The following is a 23,091-nucleotide window of genomic DNA, read 5'->3' as shown; positions in this document are numbered from 1 at the left end:
TCTTTTGTGGTTCATGCATTTAGTATCATATCTAGGAAACTACTGCCTAATCCAAGGTCGTGACAATTAACATATATGTTTTTCTTCTAAGAGTTTTTTACACATAAACCTGATCCATTTTGAGTTAATTTTTGTATATGCTGTGAGGCACACCTTTAGATGTTTACTTTTTCATCTTAATAATGTAAAACTTTTTAAACAGATTCAGATTTCAAAAGTCTTTCTTAGCTCTTGAAAGATGTGGTAATTTATCACTATTATATCTTTCTATAATTGAGAAAAGTGTTTATCAACTATTTTTTTTCACAAGGGGAAAGAGAGAGAGAAAGAGAGAGAGAAAAACATCGATGTGAGAGAGACACACATTCATTGGTTGCCTCCTGCATGTGCTCGGTAATTTTTTTTTAATTTTTAAAAAATATATCTTTATTGATTTCAGAGAGAGGAGAGGAGGGGGAGAGAGAGAGACAGAAACATCAATGATGAGAGAGTCATTGATCAGCTGCCTAGCCCACAACCCGGGCATGTGCCCTGGCCGGGAATTGAACCCCGATCTCCTGGATCCTAGGTTGATGCTCAACCGCTGAGCCACATCTGCCCAGGCTTTTTAAAATTTTTTAAATCATTTTTATTTTTCAATTACAGTTGACATATCATATTAGTTTTAGGTGTACACCCGTGATTAGACATTATATAACTTACTGATTATCCCGATAAATCTCATACCCATCTGGCCCCATACATAGTTATTAGAATATTATTGACAGTATTCCTTATGCTGTACTTTACATCCCCATGACTATTCTGTAACAACCAATCTGTACTTCTTATTCCTCCTTCACCTTTTTCACTCATCCTCCCAACCAGCCTCCTACCTGGCAATCGTCAAAATGTTTTCTGTATCTATGAGTCTGTCTATGTTCTGTTTTTTTGCTTATTTTGTTTTTTAGATTCAATTGTTGATGACATGCATTTATTGGCATTTCATTGTTCATATTTTTTGTGGGTTTTTTTCTTCTTCTTCTTAAAGAAGATCCTTTAACATTTCATGTAATACTCATTTGGTGGTGAATTCCTTCAGCTTTTCCTTGTCTGAGAAGCTCTTTATATGTCCTTCGATTCTAAATGATAGCTTTGCTGGGTAGAGTAATCTTGGTTATAGGTCCTTGCTTTTCAACACTTTGAATATTTCTTGCCAATCCCTTCTGGCCTGCAAAGTTTTTGTTGAGAAATCAGCTGACACTGTTATGGGAGCTCCCTTATAGGTAATTAGCCGCTTCTCTCTTTCTGCTCTTATGAGTCTCTCTTTGTCTTTAACCTTTTGCATTTTAAAAAATGTTTTTATTTTATTATTTTATTATTATTTTTTTAATCCTCACCTTGGGATATTTTTTCCATTGCTTTTCAGAGAGAGTGGAAGGGGGAGAGAGCGAGAGAAACATTGACGTAAGAGAGACACATCCATTGGTTGCCTCCCGCGTGTGCTTCAACCAAGGCCAGGGATCCAGCCTGCAACCAAGGTACATGCCTTTGACAGGAACCAAACCCAGGAACCTTCAGTCCATAGGCTGATGCTCTAACCACTGAGCAAAAACTGCTAGGGCTGTTTTTATTGATTTTAGAGACAGAAGGAAGGGAGAAGGAAAGAGAAAGAAATATTGATGTGAAAGAGAAGCATTAATCAGTTGCCTCCCACATGCACCCCAACCAGGAATCAAATCCAGCACCTGGGTATGTGCTCTGACTGGGAATCAAACCAGCAACCTTTCAGTGCATGGTATGATGCTCAACCAACTGAGCCACACTGGCCAGGGCAACCTTTTGCATTTTAAATATGATGTGTCTTGGTGTAAGCGTCTTTGAGTTCATCTTGTTTGGGACTCTCTGAGCTTCCTGGACTTGAATGTCTATTTCCATCACCAGGTTAGTGAAGTTTTCTGTCATTATTTTTGCAAATAGGTTTCAAGTATCCTTCTCTCCTTCTTCTCCTTCTGGAAACCCCATGAAGCAAATGTTAGTGTGCTTGAAGTTATCCCAAAGGCTACTTACATTATCTTCATTTTTTTGAATTGTTTTATCTTTTTGCTGTTCTGATTGGGTATTTTTTGTTTCCTTATATTCCAAATCACTGATTTGATTCTCAGCTTCATCTACTCTACTGTTGATTCCCTGGGAATTATTCATTTCAGTTAGTGTATCCTTCATTTCTAACTGCTTTTTTTTTTTATAGTTTCCATGTCCTTATTTATGCTGTTGAAGTTCTAAGTTTAACTACTTTTCCCTTAAATTCTCTGAGCATCCTTATAACCAGTATTTTGCACTCTGCATCTAGTAGATTGCTTGTCTCCATTTAGTTTAGTTCTTTTTCTGGAATTTTGTTCTGTTTCAGTTGGGTCATGTTTTTTTGTCTCATTTTGGCAGCCTCCCTGTGTTTGTTTCTGTGTATTAGGCAGAGCTGCTACATCTGCTGGGATTGGAAGAGTGGCCTAATGTAGTAGGTGCCCTACAGCATCCAGTGGCACAGCCTCCCTGATCACCAGAGCTGGGCACTCCAGGTGCGCCTCCCCCCAGGTGGTCTATGTACATCCTCCTCTTGTAGTTGAGCTGTGAATGCTTTTGGCACATCAATGGGAGGGATTTACCATCAGGCCAATCCGCTGCAATGACTGGCTATGACCACCAACCACCATGGAGAATCAGCTGTGCAAATCCTGTCCCACAGAGCAGGACTTACTTCAGTGGGGCTCTGGTGCCCACTAAGTCTGCCCCTTGACTGTGTCACCGAGGAGGTGGTTGGGTGGTGCTTCAATGTGGTCTGAAGCTGTCCACTGGGTGTGTTGGCCTTGAGGTCTACCAAGAGGTGCATGCTAAGGTTAGCTGCCACCTGTGTTCTGTCCAGGGTCAAGCAGCTTGAGGTACAAAGTGATCTGAAGATGGCTGCTACTTGTGCTGGGCTTGGAGGTGCACAGGAAGGGCCAAGCTTCCAACCACAGTCAGTTACTGCTACTGCTGGGCTTGAAACCACTTAAACAGAGGTAGAGGGCAAGCTGAAACCAGATGCTGCTTGTTTGAGAGATTTTAGGAAAGTCTGAAGCTTGAATCAAGGTAGGTCATTTGCATGGAAAAGCCACTGGAAACAGCTTAGATGGACCCACAAGTTTAGAGGGGGTGGGTCTAAGGGAATCACTAGGGCTGGGCAAACAGTGATAGCCAGGTTGATGGAGACTCAGATATGGCACCTGCCTACTAGCTCTGTGGGGGGAGGGCTCATTAAAGGAACAATGGCCTCTGCCTTCACTTTTGTCTGGGAGAAGGCTGTCCTCCCCTCACCTCTCATCCTGATGCCAGACAATTCAGTTCCTCCCCTTATGTCCCTGGTGCCTTTCAAGCTGCTGCCCCAGTCCTGAAGCTCAGAGGAAATGAGTTAAAGTAAGTCCCTGTGTGGGCCCTTTAAGAACTGCCTGGGACTCCAGCAGCCCCCTCTCTCACTCAACCTCAATCCCTGCTAGCTTTTACAGCCAGAAATTATGGGGACTTCTCCTCCCAGCACTGGAACCCTGGGCCTAGGGGCCTGATGTGGGACTGATGCCCCTTGCTTCCTAGGAGGGATCTCCAAAATGGAAATATCCCTCCTGATCTTTATCTGCCACATTTGAGTGTGGAACCAGCCCATTCTGCATCTCCACCCCTCCTCCTATCAGTCTCAATGTGGCTTCTTCTTTAAATCCCAAGTTGTAGGACTTTTATTCAGCTAGATTTCAGGTGGAGTTTTGTTGTTGTTTTTTTGGTTAATCCCCACCCAAGGATATTTTTTCCATTGATTTTTAGAGAGAGTGGAAGGGAGGGAAAGGGAGAAAGAGAAAGAAACATCAATGTGAGAGAGACACATCAATTGGTTGCCTCCTGCATGTGTCCAATAGGGCCGGGGATTGAACCTGCAACCAGGTACATGCCCTTGACTGGGAATCAAACCCGAAACCCTTCAGTCCACAGGCTGACGCTCTAACCACTGAGCAAAACTAGCCAGGGCTAGATTTCAAGTGGTTCTTAATGACGGTTGTTATGTAGTTTAGTTGTAATTTTAATATGGCTGCAGGATGATGAGAGTATTGTTTACCCACACACTGCTATCTTGACCAGAAGTCCAGCTTGGTAATTTTTAAAAGTTTTATCTTACACTGTACTCCTCTTACTCCTACTATAATATTGAGAAAATTAACATTTCTTCTGAACACAACTGTTGTCATTATAAATTAAGTTACTGTGGTACAATTACAAAGTAATAAACAGGCCTCTATAAAGCTAATTGGTCTCTATATTTTCTGTATTTGTTATTTTAAATTCTTATCAGAATATTTTCAATCTTGTTTCAAATGTTACATTTGTATTTTTTAGCTTAACTTTTCTAATTATTTTTCAGTCTGTGGGTGGGGGAAAATTAAAACTTTGAGCAAATTATTTCAGCTTCTATCTTGCTTCTCTATTTCTAGGTCTTCCCAGTAACCTATTAAAACAATTCCCCCCCTCCTTTTTTTTTTAGCTTGGATTCTAATATTGACTGTGTCTATTTCCCAACTCTGACTATTTCCTAATAACATATCAATCCCTATATCATAAAACTCTTCAAGGATTTTTCTCAATTGCTTACCAAGACATCCTCCACCTTAGCAAAAAGATCACACGAGTTTCTCTAATATTTTAGGGCCATCGTCATTTACTCCAAAATGAGGATTTACTATATTTCTGTACCCAATCTTATCCTTGGATTTTCACTGATTAGTACTTCAAGCTGGCCTGTGTTAGCTCATGTAGCTCCTCCTTCTCTACTGGGGTAAAAACTTGTATCACCATTGTAAAGAATGTCATTACTCTTTATCTGTGTAGAGTGGAACAAGAAGAAATCACTTGATTCAGATACTGTCAAGATTTCTAAAGGATTAGAGAACATTTATCATTTCTACAGCACTTATGTCAGGAAGTATCCAGACAAAAGGTAAGATATAACTATTTTTTTTTAATAGTTTGCTTGCATTTTACAAATCTAACCTTCCAAATAGGTATGTTTGAAATAATTCCCTCCTTAGTTCCTTTCTTGAGAATTACAGAGCCATTATATTCACATTGAAATACTACGTGTATGTATTGGTTTATGTGTATGAACATATACTAAGCCATGTTTCTGTTTGAATAATATATGTTTATATATTGTTGCAAGAATATTTTTACTCATGAATATTTTTAGAGCTGAATCATTTCCTTTTTATAAAAAAACATACCACACACCTAACAACTAAGAACAAGTAAAAAAGCATTTCCCTTTAAATATTTAAACTACTAATTCTAAAAACAGTCTATTCAAGAATTATTTCTACCCCATCTGACTGCCTAAACTAAGAAATAAGACTAACAACTTAAAGATATTATTAATGCTTTAATTTCTACTTAGAAAAGACTATCATAACTTTAATGTAATCTTGTTATTGCATAGGAGAGGATTACTTTGTAAACTTGGTTTTTATTTCATTAATTTAGGATTTTTAGGTTTGATCTATAATTTTCTGATACTATTTTTATTTTCAAAGCCTTAGGATCCTCAGCACTTAGTATCTTTCATAATTAAATTTACCAGTAATGATAAATAAAAGAAACAAATGTTTTATGTCATAAAATCCATTGGAGTATCATATTACTTTAAAGAATTCAATAAATATATATCAGATTTACTTTATGCAAATAGTTCTTTTAGTTAAAGCTCTTTATATCCTGGTCAAATTTATAATCATGATAGTATTTATCTCCCACATGAAAAAGTTATGATTTTATTACCTAACAACATAGAGATACCTAAGTAAAAATACTGTAATTTGTACCAGCTAGCAGCTAACAGAATTTTTATAATAAATGCCTGGACTTTTTCCTAATCCAAAAATATCAAATACTGCATCAGGACATGAAAATTAAGATTCTAGATATATGATTTCTTTATATTTGTCCCTAATTTTCTCTATCAAAACTGATTTAGAGCTGTGTCACTCTTTTCTTTTCTTTCAGAAATATGGTTAATGAGGTTGAAATAAGTATGGCAATTTAAAAGTGTGTAAGGCAGTGTGCCTGACAGAACTTTCTATAATGAAGCAATGTTCTATTATCTGTGTTGTCTAATTTGGTAGCCATAAGCCACATATAGCCATTGAACACCTGAAATGTTCAATACAACAACTGAAGAACTACATGAATAATTGTATAAATCTTAATTTTAATTTACATAGTAGCATGTGATTAGTGGTTACTGTACTGAACAGTACACATCTACAGTATTGAAATTATTGAATATTTTCATTTACAAATACTTTGGAAAAGGAGAAAAGTGGTTTCTTTAACAAAAGCTATAAACATACATTAGTAGACTAGAGCTTGATAGGAATGACTCTTGCCCTAATATGAACCCCTTTTTTTACTACCATAAAAATTAATAAAGTCCTGTTTTACACATGGTGCAGTATATCATCTCTTAAGTGTATACAACCCAAGGAAAACGCTTTGGCACAGACTGCCCTAAAAAGACAATGAAGCAATCATTAATTATAAATATATATGTGAATTATATATTTATAATAATTAAATAAATATAAATATATATGTGAATTAAAGAAGTGAATGGTCCATTTATATTCTTTATAAGCAAAGAAATAAATGTTGTAGTGAGGAAAGAAAAAGAATGCTGTTAGGAATTTTGTGTACTTTTCTTCAAATTGGCCAGGGAAAAGTCTATGCAAACAATGAAACCGCAAGTGTTGAAAAAGTGAGAATTAGAAATAATTTAAAAAGAGATATTCCAAGCATAATGTTAAGCCTGAAAAGATAAACCAAGGCAGATATATGTTCAGATGGCAAACTGCAGTTTCCTAAGGAGACAGTGAATTTACCTGAGTAGTATGAAAAGAAGGAAATAATGAGGACTTTAGAAACGAATGAGTCTTCGTTCTATCCTTATTTCTAAGACTTTAGGTGACTCTTTTAAGTATATACATAAAAATTAAAAGGACTTTTAAACCTGGTTGTTTTGAAGTCTCTCAGAGCTGCAGAGATGTATTCAGATAAGTGTTTTTCCATGAGTGCTACTCTGATCCAGGCTCTACCCTGAAAGGAAGAAGAAAGAATCAAATATGAGAAAAATTGAAAATTAAAAGATATTTTGCTCAATTCATCATCAACAATATAAGCATCTTAATATGTAAAGAACAACTCATTCAAAATATACATTTGATAAAGACTAGAAAATTTTAAGTAAATAATAGGTAAATTTTGATTATACATAGTATGCATTTTGTTTCCCTGAAGGCATAGGGTTAAGCATGTCAGATTAACTATCTTCTGAAGAAACAGAACCACAAATATTGAGTTACTTGGACAGAGACTTCTTTTGAATCAAAGAATGTAATCAGAAGACCTAACTCTACTTCTACGCCAAAATCAATATGCTAAATAAAATGAATCCCCTTAAAAAACATGAGGAACAGAGCCATTCTTTTTAATAAAAATGACTCTCATAAGACTTATTTAAAAAATTTCTCACCTTTTCTTCCAGGAGGGTTTAGACAACTAATAATGAACCAAATTTCATTATTTATCATGCATCCAAATCATGAGTTTCTGCCCATAACATTCTAAAAAACTGTTACCAAATATTTAGATCAGAAAGAACAATCACACAACAAAAATATCCCAGAAGTATGTTCTAGCACAAAATCACAGAAACAGACAATTCTGACTAAATGTGAATAATCTACTTTTACTTAGAAAAGGGGTAACATAACTCAATAGTTGGGACTAATTAATTTTTTTATAATCCAAAATATTTCTTCTGGACTTTTTGTTTAGAATGAAAGAATATAAGAGATTATATTTGTAGTGAGAATTTTAAAATTCAATTACTTTCATTTTCACTCAACCCTTTCACAAAACTCCAAAAAGTCCAGTAAGATTGACTATGTAGAAAATCAAAACAGTGCAATGACAGTTGAGAATAAAGGTGACACTAATCAGTGTACATGATGGTTGACTACCAGTGTGGAGAAAAAAAAAGCATTCTTTAGAAATGACTCCAACTCTAATAAATTCACCAAACTCTTGCATAGGAAGGATCAAAACAGAGTCAGATCTCGACAGTGATAAAACCGGCCAGAAGCAGCTGTGTTGTTGGGAAATAAAGGAATGATATGGGTGTGGCTAGCTTGTCAGTCAATCTGCCCACCAAGCTCAAAACCCCTTTTAACTTGCCCAGGGCTAGCTCCACTGTTCTCACTGAGTAAGCCTAGGGGAGCCTACAATTAGCTGTGGCAGAACAGAACAGAGGAAAGAGGCAAGCCTCTGGTTAGCAGTTTCAAGATTCTTGAAATTTCATTTAAAAGACACAGAGACTAGTAGTGGTAGCTTGAATCAAAAGGCCAGGATTTCACCAAAACAGAAGCAGGAAAAAGTTGCTCTCCAGAGAAGTTAGACACAGGAGACTGTGCTACTGCTAGATAAGAAATGTGAGGAAAGTCCTGCTTCCTTATTTTTTAATTTCAGTCCATGCAAAACTGGGCTACACCTAGTTTCCTGTCCTTCGATGTCTGTAGAATTCTCTGTCATATTGTGATAATAAATTGTGATCTTTTTAAAAATATTTTTTATTGATTTTCAGAGAGAGAGGGAGGGAAAGGAAGAGAGCGAGAAAGAAACTTCGATGTGAGAGTGAAACACTGATTGGCTGCCTCCTGCATGCCCCCTACTGAAGATTGAACTAGAAACCTGAGCAAATGATCAGGAATCAAACCGGCAACTTTATGGTGCAAGGGAGGATGCCCAACCAACTGAGCCACAGCAGCCAGGGCTAAATTGTGATGATTTTAAGTTTCTTTTCTTTCAACAAAAGAATTTTTACTAGTATAGAAGATAAACAGATCATTTATAAAGGTTTTGGGGCCATGGAATGAGAAACTAGGTTTAATTTAAACTGATAAATTTCAGAATTTACCAGTCAGATAATGGTGACCCACCAGTTTTTTGTTGTTTTGTTTTTTTCCTAGAGACACAAATCTTAATTCGTCTGTCTGCCACTGAAGGCTTTTGGGGGAAAAAAATTAAAAGTAGTTAAAACTTTGTGTGTGTGTGAAAAAGGTGAAGGGATTAAGAAGCACAAATTGGTAGCTACGAAACAGTCACAGGGTATAAAGTATAGCATAGAAAATATAGTCAATAACATTCTAATAATTATGTCTGGTACCAGATGGATATAGACTTATTGGGGTGATCACTTTATAACTTACATAAATCACTGGGTTGTACACCCAAAACTAATAAAATAGTGTAGGTCAACTGTAAAAAAAAAAAAAAAGTCCCATGGTTCTGGGGAAACTGATGGTTGATTACCCTAATATAAATCAAAGGAGTAAAAAATGTGGGCTCAAAGAGTATAAATATCTTTAACTTTAGAATATTAAGGCCAAATCATTTTTCCAAATTGCTTTCTACAAATTTACAGATGATAGGGTTCTGACATGCTACCCCAAAATATGGATCTTAGACTGAAGGAGTTTGAGGTCACTCTGGTCTACCCCTGGCCCCATCCTTGTTTCCTCAAAGCAAGAGAGAAATGTCCCATGTGAAAGGTAACCTCCCTGTACCAGGGGAACGGGAGGCATCCTTATCACCAGGGTCAGAGAATATAGGGCCAAAAAGGCTGCATAAACAAGCCTTGTTACTTCCTCGCCATTTACTACCCCTTAGCCCAAACCCCTCTGCCTTTTTATTCCTTCACAAATTTATGTTTCTTTGTCTAAAAGTATAAAGCTTCCTGCTCTGGTCACTTCTTTGAGGCCCATATTTTTGTGGTGTAGTTAACACTTTTTAAGAACATAATAATATATATGTTTTGCTCTGTTTTAAGAGCTTTAGATACACATTAAAATATTTAATCCTCCCAAGAACTGTGAGTTAGGTGCAATACTATCCCTACTTTACCACATGAGGAAACAAAACACAGGCACCACTCGAAAACAGGAAACTTATCCCACAACCACCAAACTGACCAATCCAATTGAAGTAATACTCATATACTCTACCCTTCTTCCTATTTCAGAGGATGAACTGTAATCATTTAAGAGAGTGAAAGTACAAATCACAGAGTGGGCAAAGATAAATGAGTTATATCTATTTGACAGAAGAGTCTCATTCACAAAATACAAAGAAGTCTTAGAAATCCGTAAGAAAAAGAACACTCAATTTAAAAATGAAACTGCAAAGGGAAGATTTTTAACTACGGATTTAATTTCTTTAGCAGGTATCAGAATATTCAAGTGTTTTCTTTCTGTGTTAGTTTTGTAAGTGATAATTTTTAAAAGAATTTCCCCATTTCATCAAAATTTTCAAATTTATAGGTATGAAGTTATTCATATTTTCTTTTAGAATTTATAATGTCTGTAGGGTCTCTTGGGTTGGACTCTTCTTCATTCCTGATACTGGTAAGTTATAATCTCTCTCTTTCTTCTTAGTCTTGCTAAAAGCTTCTCAATTGTATTAATTTTTTTATAAAAGCACCAACTTTTGGTTTTGTTGATTTTCTCCCAGTGTACATTTGTTTCAATTTAATTGAATTTTTGCTCTTATTTCTTTCCTTCTTCCTTGAGTTTATTACATTTTAAAAACCGTTTCTTGAGATGAAAGCTATGATCACTGATTTTCAGCCTTTATTCTTTTTTTAAAAATACATAAAAGCCTATTTAAGCATACCTATTGTCCTTTAAGTGCAAGTTTTTACGTGTTGTATTTTCACTATCATTACTTTCCAAATATTTTTTCTTTTCCTTTTTATTTTTAATCCTCACCTGAGGATATTTTTTCTATTGCTTTTCAGAGAGAGTAGAAGGGAGAGAAACATCAATGTGAGAGAGACACATCAATTAGCAGCCTCCTGCACTCGCCTTGACAGGGGCAGAGCCTGCGACCAAGGTACCTGCCCTTGATCAGGAACAGAACCCAGACCTGTTAGTCCGAGGGAGGGCCTATGCTCTAACCACTGAGAAAACTGGCTAGGGCTATTTTTTAATTGTAATTTTTTCTTTCATCCATGAAATTGAGTCCTTCTAGTTAACCATTTTTTAGTTATCTTTTTGTTATTAATTCTAGCTTAATTCTACTGTCATTAGAAAATAGTTTATATGATTTTAATCCTCTGAAATTCACTAAGATGAATTATAACTTAACAAATGATCAATTTTTGTATAAGTTCTATTATGTGTTTGGTAAAAATGAATATTCTGCATTTTTCTATTTTGATTTTCTTATAGATTCCAGTTCTCTCAATATTATTCCTATTTGCATTTTCTTGACCCTATTATAATTACTTAAAATTCCATCATCTGCATCTCCCATAGGCCTGTTTGTTGTTCCAGAAATTTATGCATTCATTGGTTGATTCTTGTATGTGCCCTGATCAGGGATTGAACCTGCAACCTTGGCATATCAGGGCAATGCTCTAACCAACTGAGTTAACCAGCCAGGCCTTCCCATAGGTCTGTTTCAGTTGTCTTTTTTATATTTCTTGGTTTTGGTCACTTAATATTGTTTTCTGATATGCCTGGTGATTTTTGATTGAATACTAGACGATGTATATGAAAATTTGTAGCAGCTTTAATGCTACCTTTATTTTTCTTCTGGTAGGCAGACAATGAACTTGAAAATCTGCATGCACCATTTAAGGGTACCACTTTTAGACCTTTTTTGGGCTGGTTTTCATCTGAGTTTCCCTTACTCCCTTTTGGGGGTCTCAAATAAAAGTCTGGAGTGTTTATAGGGCCCCTCCAATTTGATTAACCTTGAATTCTAATGTCTGTCTCTCCAGAACAAGGCTGAAATCTTTGATGGGCTTTTTTAGCCTCCTACCTGCTGCTTTCAGCTTGATTTATCAGACCTTGGCTCTGTGCTTCAGATGACTAAGAGTTGGCAAACACCTTAAAGGAAAATTGCATGTATAACTTCAGGTACATTTGTTTGCAGTTTTCTCCTCTCCATTAAGTCCTGGCTTCACTGGCAGTTCCAAGCTCCAGCTTGTTTCACTAGCCCAGTAAACCAGAACAACCATCCCCAACCCACTGCACGCTCTGCATAGTCTCTATACCTATGAGGTGAACAGACAAGTGTCCTTAGGCTAAAAGCCAAGATGAATGTAGGGCTCACTTCATATACCATCCTTCTCTCCAGGACTGTGGCCACTCAAGTTCTCATGCCTTGATTGTTCTCATGTCTTAAATTGGTTGCTTTATGCATTTTATTCAACCTTTACTGGTGTTCTTGGCAGAAGAGTTCCTCTTATACAAGCTATTTTGTTTTCACTGGGAACAGAAACTGATTCATTTCTTACCTCCAAGATCATTTTTTTAGACTCCAATTAAACCCTTCTAACTTGACTTACTGCTCCTACCCCTCCTTTCTATGTATTCACCATACTGTAACCAGTTGATCATTTAAAAGTGTAATCAGATTACACTACTTTATTGCTTTTAAAAAGAAAAAGAAACCCTCAAGTAGCTCCCCATTGCTCTGAGAATGATATTCAAACTCTTAATCATGACCATATCGTCTATTCTACACCTTGCTTCCTCAGCTTAACATCTGCACAGCATATTTCTTCCCATAATTCAAATCCTGACTCAAATATTGCCTCACAGAATCCTTCCCTATCTTTTCCACCACTCTTATCACTTTCTAACTCCCCCGAGATATTATGTATATATTTATTTGTTTGTTGTATTACTAAAATATAATGTGTGTAATGCTTGTTCTTTGCCATCTTTTTCACCACTACCACTGTATCCTCAGCATTTACAACAGTCTTCTGGCACACAGTAGGCACCTAGTATATATTTGTTAAATAAGTGAATAGAACTAAAGGAGATAAATAATTTGTTCATAGCTACTAGGCACTGGAGCCACCAGTTAGAAGTGGAGAAAAGAAATGATATGAAAAACAGAGTATTTTAGAAAGATTCATATACAGTTAGTATTTAAAATAGATAGAGTGTAAAACAAATGGGCAGAATCAGAATATGTCTGGTTTCTCCTGGGAAACTGTTTCTATTTTTAAAGCTCCCCAAGTATTTCTGACATTATTCCAGATTTGGGACCATCACAATAAAAAAGTGGGGATACGAAATTGCAAGTGGTGGTTAAAAAGGGAGATATATTTGTGAGTCAGTAACAGAAAATAATTATAAAAATGGCCTCTTTGCAATACTATGTCTTACTGTAAAGTTACAGTATTTGATAACTTCGGTATATCTGTGATTAATACCCGCTTTGCCTCTGCCTCTTTCAGTAGAACATTTGGCTAACCTGCCTTTGGGACAGAGTAGTGACAAGACCAGCTTCTGAGCAATGGACAAAGCAAAGAAGAAGAGGAGACAAACTAGGAAGGCTTAGGGACACATGTCATGAGAATGGATTAAGGACCACATCCACACTTCTGACATGGTATATGTGCTCAATAAAAATGTATCAGATGGAGGGATGCATGGATATACATGGCATCTATAACCACATAACGAACTTCTCATACTATATTACATTAAATCCATTGGTCTGCCTTGCACTTTGAATGGATCTTGTACCCATGCATGACTTTAGGATTCCATGCAGCGGTCATTTGGAAAATATGAGTTATGTGGGTCTACCAAATGTTGACACGTTTCATTAAACAATTAAAAATACATTTGTCAACATCAATGTTATCAGAAAAGTCTTTAAGTACTGGGAAGCTATGAAGATTAAGATGGTGAATGCAAGTTTTCAAAAATTCCAATTTTTACACAAAAGCTTTAATTTTACTATTGGCAATAAATTCTGTCAGCTGTTTTCCTTGAAGTAACAGGCTCACTTTGTTCATTTTTATTCAGGAAATGTCTACCAAATGTCTAAGTTAAAAAATGATAGTTCCTACATTTTCTTTCAAATAAAAATAGCATTTCGTGACAAAAGTGTCTAGTTCAGCTTACAATGCAAACAACTGCGTGAACACTTTCCCTTGACACAACTGTCATATTTCAATATGCTGCAGAAATGCTTTACGCATACTTCCCATTTTGTCACTCAGGATACGAAAAAGATACTCAAAGGTTGAGATTTAATAAAATTAATAATGTTTCCTACACCATCACTGACATTCTTAAGTGAAAGCGTCTTTTTTTTAGACTGAGCTGATGGTGAGAAAGAACTCAATGATGACTAGTATAGTTTGATACATTGTCTTAGTTTGTGCTAAGGCACCAGCAATTTTACCCACCATTGCTTCTGCACCAGCAGTGAAGATGTCAACACAGTGCAAAAGGCAAATAACATTATGCTATTACATGAAAATAGTTTTGACATTATGGAACCCCAGGGTTCTGTAGGAACCCTGAGAGTCACTGGTTTAGGTAATTCAAGAAATATCAAAAATCCACAGAATAGGGTACATTTCATTGTTCTTCTCAGTAGTGACTAGCTTCATACCTTCCTGCCATTCGTAAAGCAACAGTGAAGATTCATACAATAAAAAAGGAAACAAGCCTCTGAAAGATGTTAAATTTGGTCAAGTGCTTAATTCCAACAAATAAAAGTATTTTATATAGCAAGGAGCTCAAAGTTTTCTAACTGGGTCAAGACTGCTTAGGATTATACACATTGCATATTATTATTTACGTCTTACCTTAGCTCTAGAGGAACTGACATTTTCCATATTTTCAATGCTGCAGATACAATTCTGTGAAACTTTCCGGCAAGCCACTCTGATATAGTCCCAGAAGCTACGAGGACTTTCATAACCAAACCAGGTTACTTGACCTTCAGGAGACAAATTGTAATACAAAATAAAAGAAAACTAGACTAGAAAAGTCAAAATGCAAGAACAATAAAACTCTGAAAAATATAAGGTAGTGTGGTGTGCTTTAATGGAAAGGACACCGATCTCAATGTCAAAAAGCCTTAAATTTAGTCCCGGTCTACCTTTACCTAGGTGTGTTACTTTGGGCAATTTATTTAATGAATCTGAATCACAGTTTTCTCAACAATAACATCAAACTAAATGAAGAAAAAGGGTCTCTACACTAAAAAATCCCCTGCAGTTTAATATACCATTATCCTAACATAGTCTTTTATATATCACACAGATAATTTTCCCAGTGGTTCTAGTTAAGCATTAATGTAATGTCACCAGTTGTATCCGAAAGCTTTCTCTACTCAGAAAAACAGAAAAAAATAAAAACATAACCCCTTTTCTCCTCTTCATAGGGCTACTTCAAAGAAAGGAAAGAAATATGTGTGGTCTATCCTATAAGTAAATACAATCAATCAGAATCCTACACTCGCTATTCATTCATAATCTTCTACCCCCCCATTCTCATCTATACAGCCATGAAGCTCCCGTGTAACTATCAATCATCTGCTCTCTTCTGCTCGCCAACCCATGAAAAGTCCTTCAGGGGTTTACCATTCTAATCTTTCAGATTTGCATAACTATGTGTCTGTTGATGAACAACTATTCTTTTCTGTGTATCTTATATTAGTATTAATATTTCTATGCAGGACTTCAAGTAGTAGATCCATGGGAACTATTTTGTACCCTTAGTATTTTTAAATGGGATATGCGAGACATCTTAATGCTTTATTCCATTAATCTTACCTAGGCAAGTTGTTTACTCTTACTGTAGATTTATTAGCTTTTATATTTTTAAATCTGTTTCTCTGTTTTCAATTAATTTTTTATCTCAAACCTTCCATTCCCTAGTAATAGCTTCTCTTTAAGCAATATCAAAAAGTGTCCTTGTCAGCAGGCACCATTTTAGGAGTTATGTCTGAAATGGTATTTGAGTGATTTCTAACCATAGCAGCCCATAAAAATACCTGGGCTTCTCTATAAAAATACTCATGCCTGGCCTCCACCAAAACTAAATAATCAGAATCTTTTAGGTGCAGGTCTAGGCATTGGTATTTTTTAAAAGATTCCCCCTGGTATTTCTAATAATATACTTATGGTTAATCAACCAATAGACAGTGTACATATTGTGATAAGTAACTCCTATCATCACCCAGGGTATTTTAAAGGCCGCCTCTTCGAGTAAGCCATGTGGGATCTCTACAGTGAGGCAGTCCCTCCCTATGTGCTGGCATAGCACCCTCTGCTCACTTATCCTTATAATTACCTGTTCACTTGATCATCTCACATATCAGGTGGTAAAACTGCTAAGGCAAGGATTGTGTCTTATTTCTCTTTAAATTGATCCCTAGCACTTGACAGTGCTTGGCTCACAGTAGGCATTCAATAAATATATATTAAACAAATCAACTGGTAAATCAGCACAACGCAGATTATCTTAATTGCAATGCATATAAAAATTTGAATTTTAAAAATCTAATTAGTATATTTTTATAGTAACAGTTCAATGACAATCTGGTATCAAGATGTCTCCATGCTAGATTATAAATACTAAATATTCTAAACAAATATACTTACATATATATATAAATAAAAACAGAAAAGCATCTATAAATCTTTACTCAAACATATAACTCAAATGTCTTTAAAAGTCAAATATTACTATCAACAAACAGAAATCTGTAAGAATACTGTATTTATAATCTCTCATCTTCCTCCCGATCTCTCCCTATCACTATCCTTTGCTTCCTCTCTTTTTAAGTGAAAAAAGTTCCTGGGCCCTGGCCGGTGTGGCTAAGTGGTTAGAGCATCAGCCTATACACCAAAGGGTCCTGGTTCAATTCCCAGACAAGGGCAAGTACCTAGGTTGCAGGTTCAATCCCCGCCAGAGTCAGGGTGCGTGCAGGAGGCAACCAATCAGTGTGTCTCTCTCACATCGATGTTTCTCTCTCTCTCTCCCTTTCTCCCCCTCCCTTCCACTCTCTCTAAAAATCAATGGAAAAAATATCCTTGGGTGAGTATTAACAACAATAAAAAAAGTTCCTAGAATAGTATTTCAATATAGTTTGTCTTTAGGGCAATTTTCATCTCATCAATTTGTTAGCCATTTGGAGAGAAGGCAGGGTGCCTAGTAGTTAGGAATATGGGTTTTGAGTCAGATCACTTTCTAGCTATATGATCATGAGTAAATGACTTCACTCTATAAGTATTTCTTCTATAAATTAACAATAACTCTGGTACCTACATGATAACACTTGTAGTTCAGATGAGATAGTGTGTGTGCAGCAATTAGTATACAGTCTAGTAGAGATGTTAACAGTTACTACTATTATTATTACTACTATCATACAAATAGTTAAGGGACCCAAGCTCCCCTTGTACCACAAAGTGGGAAAGAGATGCAAAATAAAAGTTTTTCCCATAACTTGCTTAGAATCTAGAAAAAATTTTTAAATTTACTCCCTACTCCAACCTTTTCCCATATAGACCATTCTAAATTTGTCTCCCTAAAATGTGTCTAGTCTCAACTAATTTTCTTTGCCTTCTATTAATTGAGATCACTGCATAATTTTAAAAAGAGAGGTATAGCTGCCAGACTTCCCTCAACAGATGGAATACTAAACACTGGCAGGGATCTTAAAATAGGGAGAATCTCAAGGTTTCCTTGGTGACTTTATTTTAAACCTCATGAGTCTGACATGGCTGAGAAAAAATAGGAAAGCAGAGCTGTCAAAAACCAAAAGAATATAATGCAGTCCCATTTTAGAGGATAGGAAACAAAGACAAAGAAAACCTAAAAATCTGGGACTAGGTTAAGCAGAGACGGAATGGGCACTAAATCCTTAGGACTCCTGCTATGGGTAGGATATTTGATCTACAAGACTTTTACCCAAGAGATAATGACAAGATTTCCCAGATTACAAACTGAGAAACTAAACAATTAATAGAATGACATAATACCATAACTTGCAGGGTTCTTAAAAACTACCAGTACCTTCATAATACACTATCTACTCAACCAACTAGGTGTGAGGATCACTTGGCTTGCTTCTGCCTTCCCTCTTCTTCCATGTGTATCATTTCCAAAGTGAAGTTCTTAAATCAAGACACTGAATTGTTGCTACATTCACAAGATTGGCTTTGATTAGGACAAGGTGGATTCCCGTTAGAACCTCCAACTAACTCTCATGTAAATTGTCTTCATATCCTAAAATTTTATTTATATAATTAAATAATTTCTGCATCTATGAAAAGGGTTGAATTTAATTAAAAATAATAAAATTGTTCACCCTGGCTGGTATAGCTCAGTTGGTTGGGCACTGTCCCGCACACTGAAAGGCTGACGGTTCAATTCCCAGCCAGGGCACATGCCCAGGTTGCAGGCTCGATGCCAGGTGGGGGCATGCAGGAGGCAGCTGCTCAATGTTTCACTTTCACATCGACATTTTTCTCTCTCTCCCTCCCTCTCCCTTCTTCTCTCTCTCTAAAAAAATAAATAAATAAAATAAAAAAGTATTTAAAAAAATAATAGAAGTGTTCAATTGGTTATTTGAAATATTATTACCTGAACATCACTTTTACTTAAACACAGATTAACTGCTAGCAAAAAACTGTACTTACTCTGTAACCAGTATTCAACAGGAAAATTAAAAAAACAAAACTACATGCTGTTCATGCCTTTAACAACAACTACTGAAGTAATAGATAATCACTTCCACAACACTCCCATTTCCTTTAAAAATAACCACAGAAGCAATCCCACTACAAGAAACTAACTAATCTGTGTCTTGAAGAAATTTTATTCCAGAGAAGAAATATGCTGTCATTAACAATTCTCTTTTTAAAGTTCTGATGAATATAGATGTATAATATGCTTTCAAATTATATATATTCTTCGAAGTTGACTTTTTACCAATGGCAAAGTTAAATAAGCTTTTGAAACTTATTCCCATTCCTTTAAGCCAACTCTAATTTGCTTTCGGCACCGAAACAAGTGGTAAAAAGTCTGCTAGACTAAAAGGTTATCTGCAATTAACCAGCAATGTGATATCTTTCCTACTGAACTGCCTCATTTTTAGCACACAAAAATAGCATCTGATTTCTAGACTCAAATACATTTCTAAAATTACTCTTCTGCATTATTTAAATCAAATATCTATTCCCGTCATGCAATATGTTTGTATTTTGCTTATGTCTTATTTTATGGCCAGAATGAAACCTTCTAAGAACAAGAACTAAAATTTCTAAAGTGATTCTCTAATAACGTCGTAGCTAATGACACATAATCTTTTGATAATATAATATAAAATATAAATGATCTGTTAAGTGACTCCTTTCTCCATCCCTTATTGGTGCTTAACTATGTTAAGAGTGAATGAAAAAATTGGTCTCACAAGCTGGTTCTGTTAGCATTACATCACCTAAATGGCAATATCAGAGACTCCTGCCTTGTAGCTGCTATTCATCTACACAGTAATAAACACAGTCAAACCAAACTTTAATAAATCATTCTGATATCACTGCAAATGTTTTCAGACACTTAAAGAGAACTGTGGACTTATTATTGGCAATATAGTAATATTTCGATATTAAACTTTTCATTTTAAAATTTGTAGCAGCATTCCCAAGTTTCTTACTGCTAATTTATAAAATCATTTTAGTATTTTCCACTATCTTTTTACTAAACAGAGAAAATTCCCATTTCTGTAAGAGGTTAGAATCTCTTCCTTTTTTAAACAGGTAGTATTATTATTTGACATTCATATTTATTAGACCACTCAGCTCTGAAGGTAAAATTATGACCTTGAATACTATTCTAAATAAAATATAATATTAATGTTCTAAAAAAGATAACAAATTTAAACACTTTAGAGATAACTTTACACTTAAAATTGAATCTTAAGAACTCTGAATTTGGATTAGATATTGCTAGTTCTGTATAACTTATAGGATGCTTCAAGGAAATCATTTAGCAAATATGAATCACAGTTACTAATCTATAAAATACTATTCCTTATTACAATAATTAATGTCCTGTTCACCGGTAAGAAATTTATCCCAAATATCTAAAACAAATATCTAAATTATGTATCTATACAATAAAAATGAGTCAATTATTAATCTTCCAAAATACTGTAATACTGGCAGATTAAATTAGAGTATCGATTGGCTGAGGTCCATACAGAGAGCTACATATAAATGTGTAGACCTAAAGAAATCAAGCATAATTTATTTCAGTAGTGATTAAGACTATATATACATAGGGAACATAAACAAAAGAAATTGTTTAAAATTATTATTTGTGGGAATTAGCGTTGAGGAAATGAGGAGACTCTTTTTTCTACTTTCTATCCTTTGTCTTACTGTTAACTTTAAAACTAATGAGGCCCAGCCAGCCTGGCTCAGTGGTTGGGTGTCGACCTATAACCTGGAGGTCAGAGTTCGATTCCCGGTCAGGGCACATGCCTGGGTTGTGGGTTCGATCCCCGGTGGGGGGCATGCAGGAGGCAGCTGATCAGTGACTTTCTCATCATTGATGCTTGTGCCTCTCTCTCTCCCTCTCCCTTCCTCTCTCTGAAATCAATACATATTTTAAAAAATAATAATGAGTATGTATTTCTTTTCTAATTAAAACATATAATAAAAGGCTAGGTCAAAAGTACAGAGACCTAGCAGTGTTTTGCATGCAGCAGGAACTCAATAAAAAAAGTTTTGAATACGTGAATAAAAGTATGCATTCTACCTGGGAGAAAGGAAACTAAGGAATATATTCCTGCTAATAGGTCAAGAATGGCAAAGTAGTTATTGTTGATAGTGCTCATGTTTGTTTTACTGAGTGATTTTTGAAAATTCACACAGCTTCCCTGAGGCCCTGGTTTGCATGCAATACAAATATGATTACACACCACTTACAAAATTGAGGAAATAACAGATAAATCATATATCATTAAGCGTTCTAATAAAATATAAATAACACAGATATACTTTATTAATAAAATAGTGCTTAAAACCATGGAGCTTAATAGAAATATGGAGGGGGTTCACATGGAGAGGAATAAGAGTAAATGGATTATATTATGTGTGTTTACGACAAGATTTTACTTAAAAATTAGCATAAGCATACTTGTGCCCTATAAATTAAGAAAAACAAAAACAGAAAGCTTTGCAAAACCCATGCAATGTACTAAAAAAGATCACTTAACTGATACAGCCCTCCCCAGTAAGTCAATTCCATGCTCCCGCGCAGCTCAGTGGCGGGAGACATCACCAGCATAGAGTACCTTGAAGAGGTATTTGGAGATGAGCCAGCCATCTGCAACTTTGGGAAATCTCTTTAAAAAAAATAAACAACAACAACAACACACAGATATTTAAGAAACCTGCCATCAAGTTTATAATTGCAAACTGAATAGCCCAAATTAGACGGCTACACATAATTCTGACACAGTAAACACTAAACTCGGGTAGGATGAATATGAGCTATACACTTGGCACATAAGTGAAGCTGGTCCCTTGTAGCCTACTATACTGTAGAGACTAGGGTGTATGTAAGTCATAGAAATAAGTAAGAATCAGTTGTTCCCTGTTTACTTCCCCTTCCACCATTCTTTCCCAAGTGTACTAAACTGGTGATGACAGAACGCAAAATGAGCAACAGCTTGACTAAATTTGCCAGATTCGCACCCCAGAATTTATAAGTTTGGTTAGAAAAATTACTTCCTGAACTATATATGCATCAAAGTTTTTAACTTAAAAAATAAACACTTTTTTTACTGTTAACTTTTCTAAAAGTTATAAACAAATTCCTTTTGAAGAGCAGTTCTCTTTTTGGGGGGCCTAAGAAGAGTTAAAGTTTGTATGGTTCTGAATTATGAGAACAGCACTTAGATATTTGGTACATTGTTCTTCAGTTTAACCATTGACTAAATGATTACTTTATGCAAAATACTGTTTTATTTCCTACAGCAACTTCCAATTATTGTTTAACAATCACCACCTGGAAAAGTAGTATAAATTCTGACTATGTTGTTTGGAAATTCCTCATATAATTATACAGGAAAAATCCAAAGCCAAATTTCTGAGGTCACATTTTTCTTCTCTCATAACCGAACAATGAAATCTCCAATTAGAACATGGTCCCACACCTTTCCAAATATTTAGACCCTTTTTGAAACCAAACAAAACCAAACAAACACAGTGAGTAATGTATGAAAATGAAAGGAAGAAGATACATACAGTTGTGCTATTGGCTACATCTATGTCTCTACTATTCACTGTCCTCCAGCCTCTACTTGTAACATCATAAAGAAATATTAAATTTTGAAACATATCCAAAAGGATCTATAAATTGGTACCCCAGTTGAAGCCCATATTAGAATATAATGCTCTTGTTACAACGACAACAAACAAAAATTAAAATCTCCCAGCACTAAAATGTAAATCAGAACAGAATGCTTTTTTTTTTTTTTAAATTATATTTTTATTGATTTCAGAGAGAGGAAAGGAGAGGGAGAAAGAGAGATAGAAACATCAATGATGACAGAGTCATTGATCGAGCCCACAACCCGGGCATGTGCCCTGACCGGGAATCGAACCCCAATCGCCTGGATCCTAGGTCGACACTCAACCGCTGAGCCACGCCCGGCCGGGCCAGAATGCTTTTCATTGCAAATATTAACCATATGATTTCACTCATATGTGGGATATAAAACTTAAACTTGTGAACACAAACAGCAGTGTGGTGGTTGCCAGAGAGAAGGGAGCGGGGGCAGGGGTAAAGGGGGCCTAACATATGGTGATGGAAGATGATTTGACTTTGGGTGGTGGGCACACAGTGCAATATACAAATCTTGTAATATAGAAACTCACACCTGAAACCTGTATGATCATATTAACCACTGTCACCTCAATAATTTAACTAAAAATTAATAAAAATTAGGCTATGGAAAAAAATTAATACCAGTTCTTAATGTTTAAACCACATTTTATTATCTCTGCCCTGAAAACAAAGTTATGTATCTTCTTTGTAATCATTTATATTATCAAAAAGTTATCAAAGTAAAAACAATTTCCAAGAAAATCTTAGTGAAAAAAATTTTACTGGCCGGCTGGGCATGGCTCAGTGGTTGAGCATCTACCTA

The 23,091-nt window shown here is 35.6% G+C and overlaps 1 protein-coding gene across 7 annotated transcripts in view; it reads right to left on the bottom strand.

Moving 5' to 3' along the window:
* Window positions 1-23,091, bottom strand: part of RUNDC3B (RUN domain containing 3B) — a gene marked incomplete at its 3' end in the record, with an annotated part of 118,094 nt that overhangs the window by 58,380 nt on the left and 36,623 nt on the right. For 4 of the 7 annotated variants that reach the window (XM_081147619.1, XM_081147616.1, XM_081147621.1 and 1 more), the window contains exons 3-4: window positions 14,726-14,859; window positions 7,055-7,140 (exon numbers count right to left, since the gene is read on the bottom strand). In XM_081147619.1, coding sequence (XP_081003745.1) covers window positions 7,055-7,140; window positions 14,726-14,859 — 220 coding nt within the window. Of the gene's footprint in view, window positions 1-7,054; window positions 7,141-14,725; window positions 14,860-21,231; window positions 21,283-23,091 lie in introns of all 7 variants that reach the window. The other 3 variants (XM_081147617.1, XM_081147618.1, XM_081147615.1) reach the window with 1 other exon arrangement.

Source organism: Miniopterus schreibersii (assembly GCF_964146895.1).
Source record: "Miniopterus schreibersii genome assembly, chromosome: 9".
NCBI lineage: Eukaryota > Metazoa > Chordata > Mammalia > Chiroptera > Miniopteridae > Miniopterus > Miniopterus schreibersii.
This window is presented reverse-complemented; position numbering and strand designations above follow the sequence as displayed.